Source organism: Amaranthus tricolor, chromosome 2 (assembly GCF_026212465.1).
Source record: "Amaranthus tricolor cultivar Red isolate AtriRed21 chromosome 2, ASM2621246v1, whole genome shotgun sequence".
NCBI classification, from domain to species: domain Eukaryota; kingdom Viridiplantae; phylum Streptophyta; class Magnoliopsida; order Caryophyllales; family Amaranthaceae; genus Amaranthus; species Amaranthus tricolor.
Genome location: NC_080048.1, coordinates 3,985,302 through 4,011,966, shown reverse-complemented (window position 1 = coordinate 4,011,966; position 26,665 = coordinate 3,985,302). Strand labels below are relative to the sequence as shown.

General features: G+C 35.0%; 4 protein-coding genes and 1 long non-coding RNA gene across 6 annotated transcripts; 3 read left to right on the top strand and 2 right to left on the bottom strand.

Moving 5' to 3' along the window:
* Window positions 1–1,177: 1,177 nt before the first annotated feature.
* LOC130805066 (uncharacterized mitochondrial protein AtMg00810-like) lies at window positions 1,178–8,525 on the bottom strand. 2 transcript variants are annotated; one of them, XM_057669682.1, is made up of 3 exons: window positions 8,386–8,525; window positions 8,208–8,260; window positions 1,178–2,686 (listed from the first exon to the last, which is right to left on the bottom strand). In XM_057669682.1, exon 3 carries the CDS (start codon window positions 2,531–2,533, stop codon window positions 1,358–1,360), a length of 1,176 nt encoding a protein of 391 aa, XP_057525665.1. In that variant the 5' UTR covers window positions 2,534–2,686; window positions 8,208–8,260; window positions 8,386–8,525; the 3' UTR covers window positions 1,178–1,357. The 2 variants fall into 2 exon arrangements, 1 of the variants encoding a protein (XP_057525665.1); XR_009040135.1 differs by lacking the exon at window positions 1,178–2,686 and adding an exon at window positions 6,701–7,697.
* On the top strand, window positions 3,083–5,687 carry LOC130805410 (receptor-like protein EIX2). Its single transcript, XM_057670187.1, has 2 exons — window positions 3,083–4,661; window positions 4,762–5,687. Exons 1-2 carry the CDS (start codon window positions 3,083–3,085, stop codon window positions 5,685–5,687), a joined length of 2,505 nt encoding a protein of 834 aa, XP_057526170.1.
* Window positions 7,735–12,424, top strand: LOC130805067 (protein trichome birefringence-like 13). Its single transcript, XM_057669683.1, has 6 exons — window positions 7,735–8,899; window positions 9,673–9,850; window positions 10,259–10,399; window positions 11,169–11,289; window positions 11,899–12,033; window positions 12,114–12,424. The coding sequence occupies exons 1-6, from the start codon at window positions 8,485–8,487 to the stop codon at window positions 12,375–12,377; spliced, it is 1,254 nt and encodes a 417-aa protein (XP_057525666.1). The 5' UTR covers window positions 7,735–8,484; the 3' UTR covers window positions 12,378–12,424.
* Window positions 12,425–15,387: 2,963 nt separating this feature from the next.
* LOC130805068 (uncharacterized) lies at window positions 15,388–17,919 on the bottom strand. The gene is made up of 3 exons (XR_009040136.1): window positions 17,678–17,919; window positions 16,034–16,103; window positions 15,388–15,620 (listed from the first exon to the last, which is right to left on the bottom strand). It is a non-coding gene; the product is annotated as an uncharacterized LOC130805068 (long non-coding RNA).
* A 613-nt stretch (window positions 17,920–18,532) lies between these two features.
* LOC130806170 (uncharacterized) lies at window positions 18,533–25,282 on the top strand. The gene is made up of 3 exons (XM_057671124.1): window positions 18,533–18,596; window positions 23,124–24,299; window positions 24,567–25,282. The coding sequence occupies exons 2-3, from the start codon at window positions 23,125–23,127 to the stop codon at window positions 24,811–24,813; spliced, it is 1,422 nt and encodes a 473-aa protein (XP_057527107.1). The 5' UTR covers window positions 18,533–18,596; window position 23,124; the 3' UTR covers window positions 24,814–25,282.
* Window positions 25,283–26,665: the final 1,383 nt, after the last annotated feature.

The following is a 26,665-nucleotide window of genomic DNA, read 5'->3' as shown; positions in this document are numbered from 1 at the left end:
TAGAATTCCTAGGACATAAATCTTAAAGAATGATCACGATTTATCTTTGCAAATGTGTTTGATATTTATTAGGAAATATTTAGATATTTTATAAGAAAATTCTGAATAAGGACACGTAGCATAATCTTTAACCCTTTATAAAGGAGTATGCGGTCATTTTGCATCACACACTCTTCAAGAATTTTTTTCCTTAGATAGCACCAATCTTGCCAATTTAGTTTCGAGAGTGTAAGCAAATAGCCTGCATGCAAATATGACTCAAGAAAAAGTCTGACATCATGCACACATATGAGACACAATTTTAAATATCCTTTATCAAGTAAAAATTATTCTCCCTTTTATTTTATTCGGTCTACTTATCGAGATAATATTTTAACTCTTAATATTTCTAATTGTGTATAATTTAAAATTATAAAAAGTCGATATTAACGGTCTTTGCATTGAGACGAATGCAACAAGATATCACTTGACAGTTTTAACTTATAAAATAAGAATAAAATTTAAATAAAAAATAATTAATAAATTAAATAAAAAAGTAAATGGCACAAGTGGAAAGAATTGAAGGGTGTATATTTCCGTATAATTGACGTCTTGATGACTTTAGACAAACATGAATAGAAAAGGAGATTTGTTATTGATCCGAATTTGCGCGCAAGTCCATAGAGTATTCTTTACTCTACTACTTCTATGCCACTAAATTTATATATTCATTATTTCTGTACATCTTAATAAATTTGTCCTATTTTTATTTTTATATAAATTAACCACTTTCATCCAATATATTCGCTCTTACTTTTAAATATTCTATTTAGTCAACTTTTTAATCTCCGTATTAAAAGTAAATGAAATAAAATGGATAAGAATGAAAAGTAATATTGACTTTTTACCTTATTGTTAGACTCCCAATAAGTTGAATCATTAAAGTTTGGGGTGGAAAATTTCTTTCCACAAGTTTCATCAATAATGTAAATATATATTAGTGCATGTATGATTAAGCGAATTATGAATACATTCACTTAGGATTTGGCAAGCTAAGTTCTAAGCCTTCAAAATTTCCTTCAAGAAAATGTTAGAGTTGAGTTGTAAGCTTGGAAGGCAATTGGTGTTGATTGTTTTAGTTGGAATACATGTTATAAAAATACCTTTAATACATAGTGAAAGATTGTAATCCCCCTCCTTTCATTACTCACATTTCAAATATATATACAAGCTATGCTATGATCACGTTGCTTAACGTGAGGCTACAATCAAGGAGAATAAGAATCGATTTACCTTACTTACAATATTACAAACTGATTTTATGGCTTATTAATTGGAAACTAAATACTGACAATAATATGTACCAGATTTGTATATTCTAACACACCCCCGCAGTCGAAGCGGGAGGATCACGAATGTTGAGACTGTGTCGAAAATCATCAAACAAAACAAGGGGTAGGCCCTTAGTGAAAATATCCGCAATCTGATAACGAGACGGCACATGACGGACCCGAACCTCTCCACGCGCCACCTTTTCTCGAACAAAATGAATATCCATCTCAATATGCTTGGTGCGCTGGTGTTGTACAGGATTGCCAGAAAGATAAATGGCACTAATATTATCACAATATACCAATGTAGCTTTTCGAAGTGGGCAATGTAGCTCTAATAAGAGATTCCGAAGCCAACACGACTCAGAAACAACATTGGCCACTCCCCGGTACTCAGCCTCAGCACTAGAACGAGACAAAGTAGGCTGTCGTTTGGAAGACCATGAGAGCAAATTGTCTCCTAAGAAAACACAGTAGCCAGAAGTAGATCGTCTAGTATCAGGACATCCACCCCAATCAGCATCAGTATAGGCAACAAGATCGGTTACTGAAGAAGGAGTGAGATGTAGGCCAAGGTGCAAAGTACCTTGGATATACCGAATGATACGCTTCAAAGCAAGCATATGGTGATCATGAGGGTCATGCATGTGCAAACAAACCTGTTGAACGGCATATGAGATGTCTGGCCTTGTAAAGATAAGATACTGCAAGGCACCAGCTAAACTGCGATATTTGGATGGATCCTCATACTGAGCACCAGAGTGAGCACTAACTTTGGGTTTAGTATCAATTGGAGTTAGTGTGGGTTTGCAGGAAATCATACCAGCACGCTCTATAATTTCCTCAGCATATTTACGTTGGGATAGGAACAACCCACCTTTGTGACGAGACACACGGATGCCCAAAAAATAATTCAACGAACCCAAGTCTTTCATAGCAAACTCGGAGCTAAGACTTTGCATGATAGATGTCAATAATGCATTAGAAGAAGCAGTCAAGATAATGTCATCGACGTAGAGCAAGAGGTAAGCCATATGAGATCCATTCTTATAGACAAATAATGAATTATCCGATGTACTATTAGAGAAACCAATGTGAGAGACAAAATCAGCAAACCGCTTGTACCATGCTCGAGGAGCCTGTTTAAGTCCATACAAAGATTTCCGAAGTAAACAGACATAATCCGGATGCACAGGGTCCTTAAACCCCATGGGTTGATGCATGTAGACCGTTTCTTTTAGATCCCCATGTAAAAAGGCATTTTTGACATCTAACTGATGAATTTGCTAATTTTTTGACAAAGCAAGACTGAGTACAGTTCGAATGGTTGTTGGTTTGACCACTGGGCTAAAAGTTTCTCCACAATCAATGCCAACCTGTTGTGTTTTTCCATCACCAACAAGACGGGCTTTATGCCTCTCAAAAGAACCATCAGACTTTTCTTTATGAGCAAAAATCCATATTGACCTTATAATATTAACATTAGAAGGACGGGGCACTAAATCCCACGTCTTATTTTTAATAAGAGCATTAAATTTATCTAAGTCATTTTATCCCTTTGAATCAACAATTTATCTAAGTCCATCCTTACTTGCCTTAGAGAACTTAGTCTATCTACAAATAGGGGACTTAAATTGGTTTGATGTCAACTTTAGCATCATTGGCTCATTTCCTAAATTAAGGTATCTTAATTTCGACTTTTCTATTTCCGATAAAGAAATTCCCCCTCAGGTTGTAACCTTACTAGATTGCAGTCTCTTGAAATTTATGGAATGTTTTCGAATAATCTTAATATGTTGTCACGTCTTACTTCACTAAGGCGCCTAATTTTCCTGAATGTAGATCTCACTAAAGCTAGGGATTGGCCTGATCGCCTCCCTTCCTTAGAGCATTTGGAGTTAAATGGTTGTCAACTTCCTGTTTTCATTAATTCGTATTCTAGTAATTATTTGACTTGGTTTTTTAATCAAAGTTCCTTAGTTAAATTGTCCCTTTCTTACAGCGGAATATCTGGTAGAATTCCGAGTAAAATTTGGAACATGACTTCACTTTCACATCTTGATCTCTCTTTCAACCAACTTGAAGGTGAGCTTACTAGTTCCATGTTTAGTGGAATGACTTCTCTTTCACATCTTGATCTTTCTAATAATTTCTTGAAAGGTGAGCTTTCTAATTCCTTGATTAGGGGAATGCCTTCTCTCACACAACTTAATCTTTCTTATAACAACTTCAAAGGTGGGGTTCCTAGTTCCTTGTTTAGAGGACTAACTTGTCTTTCATACCTTGATCTTTCTCATAAAAAATTTGAAGGTGAGCTTCCTGGTTCTATGAAAGGTGTTTGCGAACTTAGAGCATTGGATCTATCTTTTAATCATCTTAAGGGAAATCTTTCAAGCATCTTCCAATCCTTGTCTTGTGCAAACAATACTTTAATGATCCTTTACTTGCATATGAATAATTTTAGTGGTTTAGTCCCGGATTTCACAATCTTTTCTTCCTTAAGAGAATTGAATCTAAGCACTAATAAACTGAGTGGTTCACTTCCCTCTAATTTTGAGAGACTTTCAAATCTTGTCATCTTAAATTTAGATCATAACCAACTTACAGGATCAGTGCTTGATCTTTCTAGGTTTAGGTCATTAGACCTATTGAATCTTCAAAATAACCAATTAAATGGCACTCTACATGTGAGTTTAGGACAACTTTCAAGATTAAGCTACTTGGATATTTCATCCAACTCATTGAAAGGTGAAATTGGTGTACTCCACCTCTCTAATCTCTCAAGATTGCGTTACTTGGATATGTCCTTTAATTCATTATCTTTCAATGTTGGATCGAGTTGGATGCCATCATTTAAACTAGATACCATCGGACTTGCTTTTTGTAGATTAGGTCCTCGTTTCCCAAATTGGCTTCGAACTCAATCAAATTATTCAAACTTGGATATATCATATGCTGGGATTTATGATACTATCCCTTTTTGGTTTTGGAACCTTTCTACAATACCTAATTTTATCAGTTTATCTCATAACAATCTTCATGGTAACTTACCAGCTCATTCATTGATTGAACATTTTGAAAGTAATCCCTCCATTGATTTGAGTTCTAATCTTCTTGAGGGTACTATACCAAATTCTTTTAAAAATTCAGTTTATCTGAATCTCTCTAGAAATGCTTTTTCTGGGTCAATTTCCTTTGTGTGCAACCATGGTTTCTCATTAAACGGTCTCGACCTTTCACATAACTTCTTTTCTGGGAAATTGCCTGATTGTTGGTCAAATATTAGCAATTCTCTAACTGTTGTAGATTTGTCAAGCAATTCCTTGACGGGAAAGCTTCGCAGATCTTTGGGTTCTTTAATACCTTTAAATAGTTTACATTTGAGAAATAATAAATTTTCTGGGAAGATACCTTCATCATTAGAAAACTTAGGTGAATTGTTTTTATTTAGATTTTGGAGACAACCAGTTTTCAGGAACGACTAAGTGGATAGGGCGTAGTTTTCCATATTTGGTTGTTCTCAGTCTTCGCAACAATTCATTTTCTGGAAAAATACCTCCAAAACTTTGCCTTTTATCGTCCATTCAAATTGTTGATTTGTCTGCAAATAACCTTTCTGGGAAAATACCAAGTTGTTTGTGTAACTTGACAGCAATGACACAAAAAAAGAGTTCTCCTAAAGCTATTACAGACACCAATGCCACATTCTCCACCATTGGCTCTCCATACGAAGACTACATCTCTGTTGTACTGAAAGGATTCAACTATGAATTTAAGAACAATCTAGAACTTGTTAAGAGTATCGATCTTTCAAGCAATAAGTTAGAAGGTAAAATTTCGGCTCAAGTTTCCTGCCTTACGGGACTGATTTCTTTAAATTTTTCAAGAAACAATCTCAATGGATCTATCATACCAAAAATTGGTCAATTGAATTCTTTAAAGTCGTTGGATTTGTCTAATAACCATCTTTCTGGGGAGATTCCTGCGACGTTTTCAGATTTGAACTTTTTGTCTACTTTAAGCTTGGCAAATAACAACTTTTCTGGGAGAATTCCAACTGGAACTCAACTACAAGGCTTAAATGCTTCAGTGTTTTCAGGAAATCCAGGGCTTTGTGGGAATCCACTCCCAAATAAGTGCGTAAGTGACCAAGCAAAGGGTAGCAGTCAAAATAAACACAGTCTTGAAAACAATGAAGATGATATAACTCTGGGGTTGTATATCAGCATTGCACTCGGAATTATCACAGGGTTTTGGGTAGTTCTTGGTATTTTGATATTCAAGAGGTCGTGGAGATATGCCTATTTTTGCTTTTGGGTGAATGTTTATGACAAGCTCTATGTGATCATCACCTTTCGAAGACATACTCGTGCTTGATTTAACATTTTGTACTTGCATTTTTTGTTTGATTTGTTCCTTTTTTTTTCATAAAAAATCTTTCGTTTTAAATTACAAGTTTTTGGACAAAATTAATCTTATTTATCCGTATTTTAGTATTTTAATAATGATAAAAGCAACTAATAATGTTTAGAAAACCCAAAATTTTAGAATTTATAAGCTGATAATAAAAACATCAGATGACATGTATGCACTACTAAAGAGAAAAATGTACACTCCTTTGATTATGGGGTGTTTGGCAAACAGCGTAGCTGATAACTGATTACAGTGGTGGATTTGACCAACTGATTATTAATTAGTTTGACCCGCTGATTTTGAACTAATTACTATGAGCAACTTGTTCAAAAACAAATTGTTCATAACAAATAAGTTGTTCCAACCAACTATATGGTTCGGCTCTTCAAATGAATTAAACCCAATATGCAGAGTTATGAGGTGCGAATAGAGGTGTTTAGAACATATTTGATAACTTAATTTTGATTTGACTTTAAAAATGGAATTTAATTATATAAAAATTTATATGGATACAAAATTGACCTGAATCACTGTACCTAACATCATCCCGATGACTGTATGAACAACTTTAGGTGGAAACCGAGAAACAAATCCACCTAGTTTATAGTGGCGGATTTACAATTTTTTTCGATAGAGCTTAACAACCAACAAAGATCCTCTTATAATATAATTAAGAAACTGGGAAACAAAGCCATCTAGTTTAGGTTATTTTACAATGGTTATAGTTCAGCCATTAAGAATAGTTTAAGCGACGTATCTGATGAACAATCTGGAGTGTCAATTAGCATCCCAAAAAATGAACATTACAATTCCGAACCCTTAAGGTGTACCTTATATTGAACTTTTGTATTTGAGTCGAATTGTTTTCGGGTCTAGTATGGCCTAGTTTGTTTGCATTTGAAATAAGAGGTCAATTGTATTTTTCAGAGGTGATAAATGTATGCATTGGACTAGGAGAGGATCATAGAAGTGAACCATAAAATAACTCATTAAATTATATGTACTTCTTTTTTATATGCAGTTGTATATGATATTTGCTACCAAAGGTTAATTGAAAACAATTTTTTCTTTATCATTATCACTAACAAAGGTAAATTTGCGTACATCTGAACAAACCCGGTCCCCCAAACTCCACCCTTGGTGGGAGCCATTTAAAGGCGTGGGGATCATTGTAAGAGTTGAGACAGTTGGTAGGCTTGTTTGAGTGCAGGCTATCCTCATACCTAGCTTGAATGAATGATTTGAGTCGACCTGTGACCTTTTTTGTTACATTGGCTCTTTGTTCATGTTGATAAGGAACCAATTCAATCAAAAGTGAGAAAGCAACATAGACTCTCCTCATACCTGAGTTGAATTATTCCACTTGAATTTGAGGGGTAAATGATTCAAATCGAACTCATTATATTTTTGTTACGTTGGCTCTCTGATGCCAAATCAAGAATTTAACTCAACTAAAAGTTTAAGCTAATAGTTGAAGCCCAAAATGTATGTTATAACACATGTGCTTATAAGCTAGGAGACGGTTTGGTTAGAGTCGAACCCAAGATCTTACATGGGAGAGTGATATTTACTTCAACTAAAACAATATCTAATTTCCTATTCTTTAAACTATTCAAATTCAAATTGCACGGTATATTTTGTAGTGAAACTTTGGCTAATCTTTCAGTCATTAATTCTTCAAATGATCATTAATTTTGTTAGTGAAAGATACTACTATGACTTTAGCTTAAACGAGCCTATGGAAGATCTTGATTTTTATTAAATTATGGCATAAATAATTAAATATTTATTATTCAATAACCTTGGTCAATGCTTTTGGTCTCATTCTTTCTACCTCTATTTTATATACCGATGTGAAGAATGGTAAAAATTTATCTTTAGCAGGGCCGTCTCCGATATTTTGGAGGCCCTGAGCGAAAATAAAATATAGGCCCTTAAAAATTTCCAAAATAATATTATAATTTAATCTTCCTCCTGCAATTAACAATTATATAGAGTTGTCAATAATAACATTTTTAATATCATTATTACTATTTTTCAATGATAAAATTATAAAAATAATAAACCAACAAGCAAAAATTTCCACCCAGCCCTAATCGACAATAGCAACCCAGCTACCCAGTTCCAAACGACAATTTCCAAAATCCAATAGACAATAATATTTTTCACCCAGCCCCAATCGAAAATACCCACCCAGCCAAATTTGTTACTATAACCACTCTACTTTACTCTACTTTCCGCCACACTCCACTCTAATTTCAGAAATTCTACAAATAATTTCTTGTGCTCACATTTTAAATTAAGAAATTTTCCATTTTGCAAGCAATTCAAAAGTTTTATATTTTACAAACAACAAAAATTTCAGAAATTTTACAAACAATTTAAATTCCAATCTCTATCAATTTCTCATCTAGAAATTCAGAAATTTGACAAACAAGAAAATAAGTAAGATAAATAAATTCATAGAGAAGAGATGAACAATACCTTTATTAGTTCACATTCAATGGTTATATCTTGAGTTCTTCACTTCTTTGTAACTTTGAGAAAAATGGAATTTTAGAGAAGATGGAGAAAGTGAGTAGTTCAGAAATTCGTCTCAATAGTAGGAAAAAAAAAAAATAAAAAGAAAGTATTTTAATTCTCGAAACTCCGACGCGCTTACCTGAAGTAATGACCATTTCCGAAATCAGCTTCCTTTCTCCGCAAAGCGTCCCAAAACTGACGCTTTTCATCTCTTCACTGACACTTTCACTATCAGTCAATGGCACAACACCATTACAATCCAACTTCAAAGAAACCCACAAATCCACTATCTCTCTCTTTAACTTCCTTCCTCTTTCTATCTCTCCTTTGCTTCATTTCCCTTCTTCTTGCTTTCTCTGTTTTCAAATCATCCATTCCCTTCACCTCTTCTTTTCAAGATCTTCATTTTGTATCGAAAACCCCATCATCAAATTCTTGTGATTTCACAGATGGGAATTGGGTTTTTGATCCTACCATTAGATCTACTCCTTATGATCAGACTTGTAAGGAGATTTTCAAGGGTTGGAATTGTATTTTGAATAACAAGTCTAATGCTTTGGATATTTCTAAGTGGAAATGGAAGCCTAAAACTTGTGATCTTCCTCAGTTTGATGCTCTAAGATTTCTTCAACGGTTTAGGGACACTAGTATCGGTACTTTCATCCTAATTAAAAATTGTTTTTAAGATGTGAAATTTATTGTTTCCAGCTGTTTTTAATGGTAATTGTTGCCTTTTTTGGAAAATTTTAGTTATTTTATTCGCTTGTTGTGAATTGCTATGATGTTAATTAGTTTATGTAGCTATAGAGCTACCTGATTGTCTTGGATTGTTTAGGTTTGATTTTAGCCATTATGGTGAAGTTTGTGAATTTGAAGATAAAATAGTACTATATTTTCAAGGGATTATTTTAGGGGTACTTATGTTAGCCTATGGCCAGGGAACCTAGGTTCGAGTCATTTGATTAAAAAACCGACTAACATCGAATTGTGTAATATATAATACATTAATATAAGAATGGTAGATGAGTTGGTTCAGCACACATGTTGATATGGGCTTACTCTAAACTAGTATTATTGTTGGTTATTGGTTGTGTGTGGCTAATGAACTTCATAGATAAGATTGGATTGCAAATGGGCTTTTTTGATTATTGATTGATGTAAAGTTTTGAAGTTTAAAAATGAAATTATTGGAGAGAAACTTTCTATGAAAATGCATCTTCAAGATTGGGAAAAAAGTGACTTTTAATCAGCTTGTAAGGAAGGGAGACTATTTTGAATTTCATAAAAGCTAAATATGAAATTAACATGGAGTTTTGGATGCTTAAGAGTTATTTGGTACCTTGGAGATGTTGATTTACGGTTGTTTATCTGTTAATAGTTTTTTTGGAAGTAACTATATTGATTTTATGAAATTGTGGTAGTGCAGGATTTATAGGTGATTCTTTGAACAGAAATATGTTTGTTTCTCTGTTTTGCACTCTGAGGCGAGTATCAAGTGATGTGAAAAAGTGGCACCCGGCTAAAGCAGATCGAGGATTCACTTTTGTTCAGTACAATCTTACAATTGCTTATCATCGGACAAACTTGTTAGCACGATATGGTAGGTAAGCCATTTTCTTTTGTCCAAGGTTACTGAGTTAATGTCTTTTGCTACTTCTAGTTTTGATGGGTTAAATCATGGGTCTGAAACTTGAAACTTTTTTACTATTATTACTGTAATAGGATTCTATAGCACACATATTATGATTTCATTACTATAAATTCTTGTATAAATTTTGGTCTATACAATTTTGGTGTGCACTAGCCTAATAATAGCAACTATTTCCCAGTGATTGTACTTGATTGTACCCGTCAAGTAAATATACGTGCTTTTTTAGTACCTTTCAAGATTGACTAAAACAGTGTGGACCAAGTCCATACAAGACTTTCTCTGTGATTTTTTTTAATGCAGCTGTTAAATGTCAATTCACATTTTCAAAACATTTATAGAAAAGTTGTTTTCCCTTGCATAGGTGGTCTCCTAATGCCAATGGTGGTGTGCTAGAATCTCTTGGATACAAGGATGGATACCGAGTTGACATTGATGTCCCTGACAGCAAATGGGTTGAAGCTCCTACCTTCCATGATGTTGTCATCTTTAATACTGGTCATTGGTAACGTTTACAACCTATATCCCTTCTTCACATGATTATCTTTATTTCTGCCGTTATTTTAGACTATGCCTTATTTGTCTCGGTAATTATTTGCATGAAGCAACCCTTTTTTTTTTTGCTCATTATCACCCATTTCCACTTTCTAACTTAAAGAGTTAAAGAAGTAAAAGACCATACATTTGTCGCAAAAATGCAACTCTCCTCTTCATTGCCTCCACTGCTCCGCTGGACCTCTTTGTGACCTTGTATATGATAAATGCAACAAATCTATGCACCATTTCTATTCTAGCTTGTATTTAGGAAATGTTAGATGTCATTGCTAGTTATGTTGGATTACTGGATAGTCGTCAACTTTTTTGTGCTTTTATTGAGGGATATGGGCCTATGTTTTGCATTTAGAACTTGCAGACCTTTTAAGTTAAAAATGGTGTTTTGGATATTCTTCCATATGCTTAAGCAAGTGATGATTTCCTCACAAAGGAGCAAATAGAAAGTGCTAAGGCGAGATGGGCTTTTGCGGTGGTGTTTAGGTACTTTGGCTGGAGTGGTGACTCCCTTGATGGTTAGAGGTGTGCCCTGCATAAATGAGAAATTTGCTTTGTAGTTAATGATATATTGTCGTCCAATTGCACTGGTTTGTTGTTTTTCACATTCAAATTTAAAATCTCCTCTGTAAGATATACAAATTTAGATGAAAACCCTTGCACGTGTAGTGTCATTAAATGGTTTGCAAGTCAGAGGAAAGTCATTTGCGACACCGGTTTTGCAAGTGGTGGGCTCCTTCCAAATTCAACCCAGTAACGTCGCCTATGCTCTTCTTCGAGAAGGGGACTCCCATAATGCCTCCAATTGCTCCTGATGTTGGTTTGGATAAGGTCTTGAGACAAATGGTGAGCTATGCTTATGGTTTTGACTGGTTGATCTAAAAACGAAACTAAAACTGAGAACTAATCTGTGCATCTACGAAAGCATCAAAAGGTGTATTTGCTAAAGTGCCAAAGGATTCTTACACTTTTGCATTGCAAATTCTTTGCTTATTCTTTCTGATCGGCTTGGAGCACCTAATCACTTTCTTCTCTTCGTTTTAATAGTTGTTAGAAATCGGTTTAGGGAGCGGAAGTGATGAAACAAGTGTAGGAACTAGGAATGATTGAATATTGTAGTATATGATGCAATGAATGAAGTAGACAATTGGGTGCAAGTGATAAGATGAAATCGCAATAATCAAGCAAACAACACCAAATTTAACGAGGTTCACCAAAATTGGCTACGTTCTCCCTTAGAGCTAGTGGACTCAACATTACTCGATTCCTAGATGACCCGATATTTCTTAATTCCTAACTGAATTTACACTGAATATGATGATTTATGAACCAAGTCCAAAGATGAAAGTTGCATATACTTTTGCATGTGTTTTACGTCCTTGTTTTTGTCCTTGTGATAATTATGTCTATTTCTCTATTTATGGGTATTTAATTGTATTTCTGCTAAATCTTCAGATATTATATGTCGAAAGCAAAACGCGACCCGGTTCAATAAGAATATTCCGCACACAATCCCCTAGGCATTTTGAGGGAGGTGATTGGGACCAAGGTGGTTTTTGCCCACGCTTAAAGCCTTTGGTGTCACAAGAGGTAGATAATTTGTTCAAAATGTATACATTATTTGTTCAAGATTTCGAGATTTTGGCTTCAATAATGTATGATTTGTACAGGTTGAAGAACTTTTCAGTGTCGAGAATAACGGAACCAATGTTGAGACACGCCTCGTTAATGATCACTTGTACAAGGCCCTCAAAGGATCGAGTTTTCATGTATTGAACTTAACCCATATGAGCGAATTTCGAGCAGATGCTCATCCATCAAACGCCGGTGGAAAGAAGCATGATGATTGTATGCATTGGTGCTTACCTGGCATTACAGATACATGGAAGGATTTATTTGTTGCATACTTGGATAATGTAAAACATCAGAACTGAATATATTCTTTCATTTCATCAAAGCATTGCTGCTTTTGTTGGTTCAACTTGTTTAATTTCCGTTAAAAAAGTAGAACTTCCAACCCAGTTTAAGCAGGGAAAGTGATCAAGAAAGCAAACACGAAGAAAAGGAGGAACGACCCCATAATTATTCGTTGCGTACTTGTGTTCGTCATTTCCCTACGTGGGATATAAACTTCGACTAGAGCAGTGATGGATGCATGAAGAGGCGTAAATATACTCATCTTAACAAAATATCTAAAATAGTGGTGGACGCTAAAAGGACTCAAAAATGCCTATACTTAGACCTCACCACAAATTATAAATTATAAAATACAAGTATCTCAAGAAAAATTACAAATAATTGTTGAATATTTCAAGTAAAATATAATTGAAATTTTGAGAAAGGATACAAAGGTAGAATTACAAAAGGGAATAATGATATAATAAAATTACTTTTTTGGTTCAGAGGTAGGCTAGAGCCTAGAGAATAACTACAGGCAAGAGGGAGAAGAAATATCAAACCCTTGTCACAAAAGCAGATCTCTACTTTATTTACAAAAATTGTGACAGGAAGGACAACATCAGGATTAAAGGCAGTATTATTGAAAAAAGTTCCATTTCAGATATCTTTCATAAGCAAATTGCTTCCAGAATATTGTATCATGAGCAAAATCTAATTTACATTGATAGCAAGTGGGATGGATTACTCATCATCATCAAAATCCATCACTATCCTGAGCTTCCTTCTCTTTTGAGAATTCTCAGGTGATGTTCTAGGTGCCTGTTCATCCCCTGAATCTTCCAATTCACTATAATTAAGCTCATGCTGCAGAGTATCGGCATCGTCATCCAGTGCAAGAGATCTAAGCTTATGACCGTTGTCAAGAATAACATCATTTTTTGCACCACTTCCAGGGCTGCCATGATCTTGGTGCAGTTCTATGCTCAATTCAGTCAGGCTAAACCATTTAAAATTTTCAATTTCTGGACTAACAATGATCTCTTTATTGAGGTTGTCCAAAGAGTTTGGCGAGCACAGGTTACAGGTTGTATGAGCTTTCAAATCCAGCAGAAATTGAAAAAGCTCAAATCAGTTCTTCGTAATGAGTTCCTTCATGCCCCGATTCAAGCTTCCCTTTGCAAGGTTGAAAAAGAGTATGCTGAGGCTCAAGCTAATCTCCACATGGAACCTCAAAATCATGTGCTTGTGGCTATTAAACATTCTTTAGCTAAGCAATTGGGGAAGACCCAAAAGGATTATGCTTCCTTTATCCAGCAACAAGCTAAGTTGGACTGGATTAAGTATGGTGATGAAAATTCCACTGTGTTTACAATAGTATTAAGCAAAGGAGGAATCATAACCATATTCGTATGCTTATTCTGGATAATAAAGTCATTAGTGATCCTTTGGATATTAGCCAAGCTTTCCTCTCTTATTACTCTGATCTTCTGTGTAGTGAGATGGAAAATAGAGCTAGATTGAACATGCAGACGGTACGAGCTGGGCCTATTCTATCTGAGGATCTGTGGCCCCTTTTTGATTTCAATTTTTAGTGCTGATGAGATAAAAAATGCTATTTGGGATATTGATGATAACAAATCCCCTGGCCTAGATGGGTTTAATAGAAAATTTTATAAGGCCTCGTGGTTGGTAGTGGGGTCCGATGTAATGGTAAGCTTCTGCGATCTTGGAATACTACTACCATTACCCTTGTTCCTAAGGTTTCCTGTCCCTCTAACCCAGGGGATTTTAGGCCTATATTATGTTGTCACACTCTCTACAAGTGTATTTAAAAACTTATTTGTTCACGTCTGAAGCGTGTTTTGGGAGGCCTTATTTGTCACTCGGTGACATCCCCTCGGTGCTCACTCTCCAGCATTACATCCAAACTTTCTCCAAAGCGTCAGGGTTACAAGCTAATGCCTCCAATTCTGCTCTGTATACAACTGGGATCACTCGAGAGATAAAGGAAGCCATTAGAGAGCTCACTCAATTCTCCTTCGGAGCTTTTCCCTTCAAGTATCTTGGCATCTCGTTGTCCACTAAAAGACTCTATATTGCTGAATGTAAACACATTGCAGACAAGATGACAAGCAGAATAAGAGGGTGGCAAGCCAAAAACCTCTTGTATGCAGCCAAGCTTCAGCTGATAAATTCAGTTATGATGGGTGTATCTTATTATTGGTGTCAGATGTTCATCCTCCCAAAAAGGGTCATTAAATGTATCAATAACATATGCAGATCCTTTCTTTGGTTCGGTATTGCAAACTCTCACAAACCAGGAAATGTGAACTTGAAACAGGTTTGTAAGCAAATGAAGTGTGGAAGGCTAGGCATCAGAGACGTGCATGTTTGGAACCAAATAGTCGTGGGAAAAATAGCTTGGCACATTCGCATAATGAAAGACTCGATGTGGGTACGATGGGTCCATGGAGTTTATACCAAAAGGGGGACTTGGGCCTTGTATAATGACCCAATCACTGGGAGTTGGACTTTGAGAAAGCTGTGCAAAATCAAAGACACATGGAAAGAAAAAATTCTTATTTGCCAAAAAAAAGAATAAGAAAGCAAAGTGAGCATAAATAGTTATGTCGAAAAAAACGTTAAATTGTTTAAAAAAAACAAAAATAAAATAAAAATTGAAAATCAGATATACGGATTTCGGGTATCTAAATTTTTTCAGACCGAAAACGGATAGTGATTTTCACTATCCGAAAATACTGGGTATCCGGATTTTCGGATCCGGTCAATCCGGTATCCGATTTTGAACACCCTTAAAAAACAACCTAAAAATCAAATAATGATAATTCATTGTGACAAAGTAATAACTTTTATAATTTATCATTAGTACGTTGTTTAATATTTGATTGCTCTAATCATTTTTTTTTTAAATATACTGTAACAACCCGACTTACCGTTGACCGGGTAAACAGGGTCATCACGGGGTTCATTTCCCAAGAAACTTAAATCACACTTCCAAAACTTGAGCAAAGGGGTCATCAGCTCTTTAACGTAACTAACTCAGCTAATTTTCAAATCAAACATCTAACTAAAACACAAGGTAATCATACAATTCACTTTAAGTCCACTACAACCAATATAACCAAGTCTAATATACATTTATCCAAAATCTAATACAAAACTACAAAATTCCCACATGCTCAGCTCAATATGACATCCTTGGAATTCTAATCAACACCGCTAACCCATCGTTCCCGTCTGAATCCGATCTGTAACAACTAAAAGATGGAAGCAACAAGGTATCAGATTAAACTGAATGAGAAGTAACAATCCAAAACAATGAAACACAACAACTCAAAACAATGGTTTAAAAACAACATCAGTTTCCTAGATCTATGTGCGCACAGGGAGTCTAGTTGAGAGGAACACCCATAGCTCTAAGGCTATGTCACTCTCGGGTGAGGCTAGTCAATATTTGAATGACAATTCACCTCAAAACAGGGGAATAAGAGACAATGTCTCGCTACTCCGTCAATGACCAGCTCGTAAGCTCGATCCATTGACCATATTAATATCAGCATAAACATTCATAAACAATTTATCTCAATCATATAAATTTCACAAACTTTAATAAAGCATTTCACAAATTGTAGTCTGGCCATACCCTTTTTAAGGGACTGTTACTACTCACCAATGACGCTTCAAGAAGCGTAGACCGTTTCTCCGCGATCACTAGAAAGGTTCCTCGATGACGTCGTCTCCTGGAGCATAACAAACACAGCATCACAACTAAGCGTTCGATACTACGAACTAGATTCATATAACTCATTGCATCTCCTCCTATGATCGTATCTTAGTTCCATCTCCTATTCTAATAATTCTAATTTCAAAGATTGCGCATGTTCTAATTCTAACCCCAACATATATATAAAAATATAGCCTTGTTTAAGACTAGCTTATAACCTTGTAACGATCATACGTCTCCACAATTCCCTTTATATTTCCAATTCAAACACTTCTTGTTCATTTAACTCAACCCAAGAAACTTAACAAGATTAACTAGCTATCTTAAAAGAAGAACACAGCTAATTTTATCCATTCAATTAATAACTTCCACACGAACCCTAATACTTTCAAGAATAACCAATCATATAAAAATCAAGGGTTATATCCAACACTTACAATTTTCCAACTGTTAAATAGATAGCTACAACAAAGATCTATCCACCACTAGCAAATTCACATGAATCATCTAACATTTAAGAACATCAAGTTTCCATAAACTTTCCATATTCAACATCCTATCGATATTCTAATCTTCGTAAATTCATACTAATTAACAATTCCACACTTAAGTTCTTATCACCACTTTGACCCATATTTATCATTAATAACATCAAATCCAAATCCTCACCACCACATATAAACCATCAAGACACAACTAATCCATTCCCATAAACTATTTCACAAGCATCTAGTATTACACCTAAGAGCATCAATCCATTCAATTATTCACCACTATAATAACTTGTCACAACTCTTAATTCCTAGCAATAATTCAGCAGCTAATTATACATATCCCACAGCTAGTCTCAATCAACAAAGCTCATCTAATTAATTTATATAAACTCAAGATTCATCAAAATTAAAGCTTAATACATGATAAAGGAGCACGCTAATGAAAGTATGTCAATGAAATCAACCTCATATTAATAAAACCCAATTGAAGGATAACTACTAACCCTAAACACATGATAAAAAAGAGTACTCAATTTGAACTCCAACTTTAATTATGAACAAGTAAATCAAAAATATCATTTTCGAATTTACAAGACACCCTGCTAGTATTTTGGGTATAACTCTCTCATACGAACTCATTTTGGGGCGATTCAAGCGCGACCGTGACTCGGAGCTCTACAATTCTTATGAAGGAACCAGAACCCAAAAACAATTAGAACTGCCTCGAAAATGGCCAAAACAGAACGTTCAAATTCCGGACTGAAATTTCAATAAATACCAAACTTTATACTAGAAATCAAATAACCCAAAAATCAATACTAATCAACACTAAAAAGAACCCAACTAAAGCCTTCGAAATGGATGAACAAAGAACACAAAAAGATTTATCCAACACTTATTATTTCTGAATTGAATAAAGAACCAAATAGGATTTTCAGATTTTTCTTCTTTAATGGAATAAATTCTACAAATATATTGATTTTTTTTTTACATGTAATTTCGATTAGAAATAGTTAGGGTTCGAACATATGAGAAGAAAATCAATTATTAAAGATGAGTAAAATGAAATTACACATAGAAATTAAGAGATTCAAACCTTAGCTTGTTCCTAGTTCGATGAAGGTCGGGTCCGATGCCCCGCTGCCGTACTCAACTGTACCGAAAAGAAGGGGAAGGAAAAGAACCCGTTTGAATCAAAGAGAAGGTGATGAATCTCACTTGTGGCACTCGAAATTCAGAAGGAAGAAGAAGGAAATGGTGAAGGTCTTGCTGCTGCCGGTATCGAGGAAGAAGGAGAAGGGAAGGGAAAGAGGGAAAGGGAAAGAGGGGGTGTCGGGCTCTGGGTGTTCGAAGGAAGGAAAAAGAAAAAAAACGGTTTATATATTTTATTTTTATTTATTTTTATTTTTTTAATATATAATTATAATTATTATTATAACCTACTTAACTCAGCTAATTCATGATAAATTTTCTAATTAATTTAAAACCCAAAATGATTATATTTATTTTAAATTCTCGAATGTTACATATATTCCCTTCGTTTCTTTTCAAATGTTTTATTATTACAATGTCTAGTTTAAGAATTTTCTTATATAATTTTGCTTATTTGATTCAAATTTTCCTCAAATGACTTGATTGGATATGGTTTAAAAACCGTAAATCTAGGTCGGGTATAGAAAAAACACTTTTTTAAATGAGACGGTCTCACGGTGAGACCATCTCTATTGGGCTGGCCTAATATACATTTTTTGTCTTGAAGTGATCACTTATAATTTTAATATAATTACTTTTTATTGTTTTAGAATGATTGTTTATAACCTTAAAACGATTACTTATGATGTTAAAGTAATTAATTCAATAAATGGGCTATTATATGGACCCGTCTCACGATAAGACGGTCTCATACAAGACAAGCGGTATATAAATTGTTAGCACAACCTTCTCCCTCAGCACTCTCTCATCTTTCCCCTCTTTTGAAAATATATATTTTCTCTCACCGGAGCTGTAAACCCAAGGTAAGCGTTCCCCTTCCCGATTTTAATTGGGGTGTTATTCTTATACCTGTTTGCATAATTATCTTTCAATCTAAAAGTTCTATGTTCAGATCTGTTAATCCTTGCAACTTTGAAGATTATTAGGGTAAATTTTGATTTTAACTGTATTCGTATAAGTAATTTCAATCAATTATGTTTTTACCTGTATTAATATAAGAAAGTTTCGATCTTTTTTGATTTTACCTGTTTTAATATAAGAAAGTTTCTATCTTTAATGATTTAACCTGTATTAATGTATGAAAATTTCAGTATTTTCTGGTTTTACTTGTATTAATATAAGAAAGTTTCAGTTTTTTCTTTTTATTTTTGAAAGAAGTTTTACGAATATTCGTAAGTTTCGCTTTTTAATTCAAAGAAAACCTCAGTTGCCTGCTGTTCTTAATTGCCCGATTAAATTTTCCACTTTGTTTTGCAATTTCTTATTTTTGATGCTTTATTCACTTATGCTAAACTCAGGTCTGGAAATAATTTCAATTGGGTTTGTTTTACTGCTTCTGTATTTTGATCGGAAATATATTTATTTGGATTTGGATAGTCTTTTACTTGTTTTTTTATTTTGTTTAACGTGATGATGGTGTTGCTATTCGACTCTTAATACCAGATTGCCTTAGTAAATTTGCCGAATTAGTAGCTCATTTGATCAACTTGTATCTATTGGAAAAACCTAATGCTCTTTGTTAATAGTAGGTGCGCGGTTTTAATAAAATTCGAGTGGCTCTTATCTTTGAGCGCCACACTATGGGGGTGTTTGGTATATTCATTTTAGTGGAAAGGGAAAGGAATCCAGTAAGAGAGTGGAAAGGAAACTAATTGTGTTACTTTAAAAAGTTGTTTGGTTTAGATAAGTAATGTAAACAAATCCTTCTAGTTGTTGTTAACGTGAAAACTAGAAACCCTGGCAAACTCATCAATAACATTTCTGAGAGACTTCAAAGACTTGGCATCAGGCGTAGTGAACACCAACAGATCATCAGCAAAAAGTAATTCCATGACCCCAAATTTCTTGCATTTAGGATGAAACTTGATGTTTTGACCCTTCATTTTATAAAGAACTCGAGAAAAATACTCCATGGTATTAGCAAAAAGAAAAGGGGACATAGGTTCCCCTTGTCTGAGACCCATCCTTGCTTTGAAAGGCTTAGTAGAAACCCCATTATTAATGACAGAGTAAGAAACAGAAGAAACACAAGTCATAATCCAGGCAATAAACTTATGAGTTAAACCAAGCTCCTGCAAGACCTCTTCAATAAAGGCCACTCAATAGAATCATAAGCTTCGACCATATCTACCTTCAACATACACCTAGGACTAACATGAGCCTAAGAATAACCTTTGATGAGGTCAGTAGCCTACAAAACATTATTAGTAATAAGGCGCTTAGGGATAAAGCCAGATTGAGCTTAACCAACAATATCACACACGACTCTTTAAAGCCTAGTAGTGAGAATTTTTGCAATAATCTTATAAACCACAGAGCAACAAGAAATAGGCCTGAAATTCTTCACAAAAGAAGCATTAGCAACCTTAGGGATTAAGGGTTAATAGGAGAAAAGAAGACATCATTTCCAAAGAAATCAGAGACAACATCAAAAATATCATACTTGACAATATGCCAAACTTTCATTAAAAAAAAAAAGAATTAAACCCATCCAATCCAAGGCTTTTACTATCATCAATACCTCTGAGCGCATGCTCCACATCCTCCATAGAAACATTCTAAATCAGATCAAGAGCCTGAGAGTGAGAAATTTGATGACCATCCCTCATAGCCTGGATGTCTACGCATGTAAGAGAATCAACACTAGTACCCAAAGGAATCAGTAACAAGCTTCTTAATTTGTCTCTCCTCATCAACAACCCTCTATCATCTTTTAGAAAATCAATTCTGTTCCGATTAGTCCTATCCTTCACAACACTATGGAAAAAACGAGTATGCGAATCACCCCCCTTCAACCAATGTATATTTAGCTTTCTGCCGGAGAGCATAATTCTCCATTCTTTGCCACTTCCGAAACTGCTCACAAGCAACTCTTTCTTTAACATGGAGACCCCCATCAAAAGAGTTACCCAACAGACAAGCTTGAACCTCATCAAGCGCCTGCTGCCACTTAATCATATTGTCATGAATGCTCCTGAAATGATGAACATGAAAGTTTTTGGGCGCTTGTTTAACACATTTTAGCTTGTGCCACACTCTAGCCATAGGATTCCCGATGCATTCAGAGCTCCAAGCAGCTTCAACAAAACTCTCAAACTTCTTATGTTCCGCTAAATAGTTAAGGAACCAAAAAGGCCTACCCCTACCTCTATCTTGCTTAGCACAGGTACATAAAACAAGGAGTGATCAAACAAGGACTGATTAAGACGATAAAGAATAGTGAACCAGAAAGAAACATTAGTACTCTTAATAGTCACCCTACAATGATTCAACTGCAAATGAACAACTGCAACCTGCACATTCACCAAGTCTGGTATCCAACCAACAAGAATGCGCATTCTATTATGAAATTGGCCGTTGTGAATCCAATTCCAAGATCTATCAATGTTACCAGCAGCTCTATCAATATGAATAGCTTTCACACGAGTCTCCAAGAGACCCACCAAACCAACATCATGCTCTTTCAACCATCTTCCAACAATCTTGGCTCTAGGGGGAGCACTAACCCCTCTCACCTTCCATGTTGCACAATTCATTCATCACCAATGGGATTTGGGGTATCCCAGCACCATCAAGAGAATCTATATTAGAGCCACTAATCAAACTAGTACCCTCAACAGCCTACAACAGACTTAGCTTTCTGATTTTGTTTCCTCCCTGTGACATGAATCCACTCCCCCTCTTCAAGACCCTTATTAGTCTCCTTCTGACCTGCGAAGGTAGCACGCCTAGTACTCTTGTCACTCTGCACAGGTAAAGGAACAAAAAAAGTAGGAACCTTAGGTAAAGGTTTAGATACATCTATCTCCACCAAGATTCGAACATAGTTGACCCTACTTTTCTTAGTGGTACAATCATCTGCACCTATGAGAACACCAAGAAGACTAACAGTACTACTCAATGACTTCACACCCCAAAACTTTGTAGGTAAGTGCAAAAGGCACCTAAACAGACACAACTCGCAAAACATCCTTCTGAAAATCAAAATTCTCGTCCCACTTTCGAACCAAAACCGGTCTCTTGCAACCATGAAGTTGCCACCCTTAATGAGTTCTAAAACATCATGTTCAGAGCAATTTTTAACCAGAAAATACCATCATCATGTAAAATGGACGATAGGTTTTCAAGATTACGCCATTTGCTCTTCAAAAATTTAGTAAAGACCATTAAACTAGGTTTAAACCCCACAACAAACATAGCCACAGTAAATTTCCATTGCATTTACAGTTAATAAACTTCATCTCTATCAACTATGGCTCGAGATATACCTTTAGAAAATGAAGGAGACACAAAGTTAAGGTTCATACCTTCAAAGACTGAAAAATTGCGACGAACAGTAACCAATGGATCAATGATTTTGGCCTGCTGCTGCGAATCATCAACATCATCCAATCGAACCTCAAAATTGATTCAGTTGCTACTCCCTTTCAGCCTTTCTATTCAAGGATTTAACCAAAGATTTAAGGCATTCAGCCTTAATCTGCATGTCAGACATGGATACCGCATTCGAAGAACTTTGACCCTCCTCAATCGGTATCAATTTATCCCTAGATTTTGCTTCCGAAACACTATTAGAAGGCTGCAACACCTTTTGCTCACCCTTCGCTGCAAAATTGGGAGGATTCTTCTTAGGTCTGCCCATGGAATCAAGCAATTTCTGAAAAAAAATGCTGACAAAAATCGCACAGGAGAAGTTCAAGAAACACGTAGAAATCGCAGCTTAAGAACTTCTCTCACTAGGTTTCTCTCTCTAGAACTCAATTCTTCTAAGAAGAATCCTCTTGTAGATAGGGTATTCATGAGCTTTTTCAATTAAGGGAGATGATGAGTTTTTGTTTCCACTAGTTCATGAGGAGCTACAAAGTAACAATTCCAATAACCTATGATAATCGATTCCATTACTTTCCATATTATACAAACAATTAGAAAGGGTATTCATTGATTGTTTTCGTTACCTACTTGAAATTTTAGCAAACCAAACATCACCTATATGTGAGTTATTGATTGGTTTTTGCTACTAGTTTATGCTATTCCTCATCTTGCAATGTTAGTAAGTTGAACGATATCACATCCTGCTAAGGTAATGTCGGAGGGAGTTTTTCTTGTTCATTAGTAAGTATTTCACTTAAGGGTATGAAATTATATTGTAGTTGAATAACTGCTTTACCTAGTGCACAAATTCTGCATGTATAAAAATTACCCCCAATCATATTTGACCCCTTGAATACCCCTACATATGCTTGAATTTCATGGTTTTATGCTCCCTGGTAACTTGGAATATGTTGTATATTGATGTTTTTATGTTGACATTATTCCCTTCCCCTTTTCAGAATGGCAGATGAGGGACAAGAGATGATGACAGCAAAAATGTCTCAAAGAAAAAAATATCGTTGCTTACATGATTGGTCTACTCTGCCCAGCGAGTTATTAGTGGACATTCTCATTCGCTTATCTGACAAGGAAATGGTGAGATGTAAAATAATATGCAAATTATGGAACGACACTATTGTTAATTTTTGCATTCCTGAACTATTTGCTTCAACACCCCTTAGTAAATTTATCTGCGAGATGAAACGTGCCTGTGATTTGGTTGTTGCTCATGTTCCTGATGGACCATATGCTAAAAATGGAGAAATGGTGAGCTCTTCAGAAGGACTTAGATGTGTATTTTCTGCACCAAACGCAATTCCTTTCATTGGATGTTGGAATGGTTTATTTCTCTTTGTTCGAGAGGGTAAAAGAACAATTGATGTGTTCAATCCTGCTACTGGACAATCAATAGAAATTCCTGCAAGTATCGAAGTAACCACTCGTTGTCAGGTTTCATTGGCTTTTGACCCATGTAGGTCACCTCACTTCAAAATAGTTTGCTTTTGTTCATTAAGTCGTTGGTTTAAGTTGCACATATATTCATCAGAGACTGGCAGATGGGATGTCCATAAAATTTTGTCGGATGGTGATGATTGTGAGCATGAGTGGTGTGACCGGACTGTATATGCGAACGGTATTCTTTACACTCTATCTGAACCAGATCATCTTCTCTGTGTTGATGTTGACCATCTGAAAGTATGTTACATTAAACTCCCCTTCAACATCAGAAATAATGTTACCGGATTTATTGGGGCGTCAAGAAATCGTCTTTGTTATTCAAACCGTGACTTCTGTTATATGTTTGTTTGGAGGCTGGAAGGGTCTCTTGATGCTCCAAAGTGGGTTTTAATGCATAAAATCCGCATTAAATCGTTGATGTCAAATGCGTGTGTCAACTATCGTATAAGTAAATACTTCATGCCCTATGCTTTAGATCCTAATTCTGATGTTATTTTCGTTGGGACGCCCAAGTCAATTTTTGCTTACGATCCTCATGGGCGTAAAGTGATAGGAACACATCGGGTAAAGGAATATGATAATTACTTGGTTGATGGCCAAGAAACTGTTTATCCTTATGTTCGTTGTTTAGTAAATTTGAAAAGCCACGAGCAAAAACCCTGCACTTCATTGATTTCGTAAGTATTCTACTTATCTTTTAGTTTTACAATGTTTGGATGTCGGTTTGTTGCCTAGTGATTCTATGCAACAAACCGACATTTAACTCTGCAGTATTTCCGAGTCTTTCTTATATAAGCCCCATTCGACTCAAAAGTGTGAGCGACTATTGGGTGGAATGGGGATTATTGATAACTATAAGGGATAGAGTTAGTTACTTTGGTTTGCTTTTTGAGATTGAAAATTTTGTCTAATGATTTGGTTTGCTGATTTTGGGTAAAAAACAGATCAGAGTACGTGAAATATACAACATTTATTGACAAGCTAGATGAAGGGTTGAGGGCAGCAGATCGCACTGTTTGGGATCGAAAAGTAAGCCTTTTTCTTAAAAGATCAAAAGAAGATGAGCTTCATCGTCTCCCAAAAGATTTCTTAAAGTTTAAGTGGTCGTACTCATGGTCGTTTGAAGGAAGGAGCAGGTTGAGCGGTAGGTTTGTGTCAATCAGCTCACTAAAATCTAGTCACATCCCATGATTTGGATCCTAAGGAGTAGGTTCGAACAAAGGAGTAGGTTGAGCGGTAGGTTAGGTTTGAGCATTTCTTATTATTTATGATGGCACCGTTTTGTAACGGATAATTATCTCACATTGTAATTGTTATTTACTTCTATATCACACTTCTATCAACAATAATACGAATGAAAATATTAGACTGTCTTTTTGTTGTCAAAGTGTGTAGGATACAAGGGCTGAAAATGTATAGTTAGTATAAGGCTACAAGCCTACAACATCAAAGTGAGACATGAAAACCTATTGAAGACTTTATATGTTCAATTATAAACTTGACAAGGTTGTTTAAGAAACCAACTAATATAAATGTAAATGTAAATAAATAAACTAAATTTGTATTTGTAGAAAAGGTTAACTTAGGCATCTAAAATTAGAAATTATCTATTGTGTTATTGCTATTTACTTCTACTTCATATTATAGTGGCAATGTTTTGTAACAGATAATTATCTAGTGCGTTATTGCTATTTACTTCTACTTCATATTATAATTTCCTTTTGTCTTTGTTTGGGCCGCATAATTTTTGATGTGTACTTCACCTTGTTATTTGTGAAAATCTGAAGTAAATAAGCATTTTTGCAAACAATGATCCATCAAAAGCCAACATCCCTCTCATTGAAAATCTAGCTTTTAAACTAGATATCATAGCATCATTATACGTAGCATTATCAACAGTCAAACTAAGAATTTTATGATCAATTTTCCATTGATTTAAAAACATAATCATAAATTTTATATGGAGGAGAAATGGCTCGAAACCTAAGGATTCTTTTCTGTAACTTCCAATTCTTGTCAATAAAATGAGCCGTAATACACATATAATGTTGTCAACTATGTTTCGAATCCCACAAATCCATTGTTAAACTAATAAGTCTAGGAGTATTTACCAACATGCATTGCAATTTTTCCCTATAACAAATATTCAGAAAAAAGATCCCTAATAACAGTAGTTCGGCAAAATGGCTCAAATTGAGGATTAGCTCTAGCCATCATTCTTCTAAAACCATTTTCTTCCACATTTGAAAATGAGTGAGCTCCTTCAATGATATAATTCAAAATTTCTACTCTAAGTTCTTTCATATCAAACACAAATTCCCTTATGTCATTATTATCATTAATTAATACCTCTCCAATCGGTCCATTAGGTCGTTTCGGACAATATTGTAACAAATGACGTTTTAAATGTGATGTCCCTTTAGATGGTCCACAAACCAAATTAATTTTGCAATGCCTACAATTTGCGACTCCCACACCATTGTCATTTACTTCTTCATTATACTCTACCCATACCTTAGATAACTTCTTCTTCCGCTTATTTCAGGGTGCATATTCACTATAACCATCTTGCTTCGGCTCCACTCTAAGCTCCACTCTAGATGATGTAGTAGCCTCGCTTTCCATTTATCATAAATGAGATCTTGGATTGTTTATTCTGTAATCGTGAAATCATATATCTCAATCAAAATCTAACAATCCATTCACATTTTTCTTTTGTATATATTATCTTACATTTGTCAAGTATTACAAGCTAATACAATATAAATCTATATATTAAAGTGATAGTTTTTCAAACTAATATAAAAAATAATTTAAATGACATATAGAACAAAATATAGTGTAGTTCATTAAAGCCAACGTCCTTCAATATATTTTTATTCCACACAAAATTATTTACAGTAGCTTGTTCAATAATAAAGTCTTCTAATCCTTGGTCAAAAATTTCCCCAAAGCCACCGAGAAATAGATAAGGGTTTGGGATCTTCATCAAATTTCCCCAAAGCCACCGAGAAATAAATTAATGACCAGGTCCACCACAAAC

Bases quoted from the DNA above. Each gene is read 5' to 3' on its own strand.
- LOC130805066 (XM_057669682.1), bottom strand. From the start codon at position 2,533: ATGCATCAACCCATGGGGTTTAAGGACCCTGTGCATCCGGATTATGTC.
- LOC130805410 (XM_057670187.1), top strand. From the start codon at position 3,083: ATGTTTTCGAATAATCTTAATATGTTGTCACGTCTTACTTCACTAAGG. The intron at 4,662-4,761 runs GTTCTTTAATAC...GTTTTTATTTAG, and splicing joins AAAGCTTCGCAGATCTTTGG to ATTTTGGAGACAACCAGTTT.
- LOC130805067 (XM_057669683.1), top strand. From the start codon at position 8,485: ATGGCACAACACCATTACAATCCAACTTCAAAGAAACCCACAAATCCA. The intron at 8,900-9,672 runs GTACTTTCATCC...GTGGTAGTGCAG, and splicing joins GTTTAGGGACACTAGTATCG to GATTTATAGGTGATTCTTTG. The intron at 10,400-11,168 runs GTAACGTTTACA...CCGGTTTTGCAA, and splicing joins ATCTTTAATACTGGTCATTG to GTGGTGGGCTCCTTCCAAAT.
- LOC130806170 (XM_057671124.1), top strand. From the start codon at position 23,125: ATGGCAGATGAGGGACAAGAGATGATGACAGCAAAAATGTCTCAAAGA. The intron at 24,300-24,566 runs GTAAGTATTCTA...GGTAAAAAACAG, and splicing joins CCCTGCACTTCATTGATTTC to ATCAGAGTACGTGAAATATA.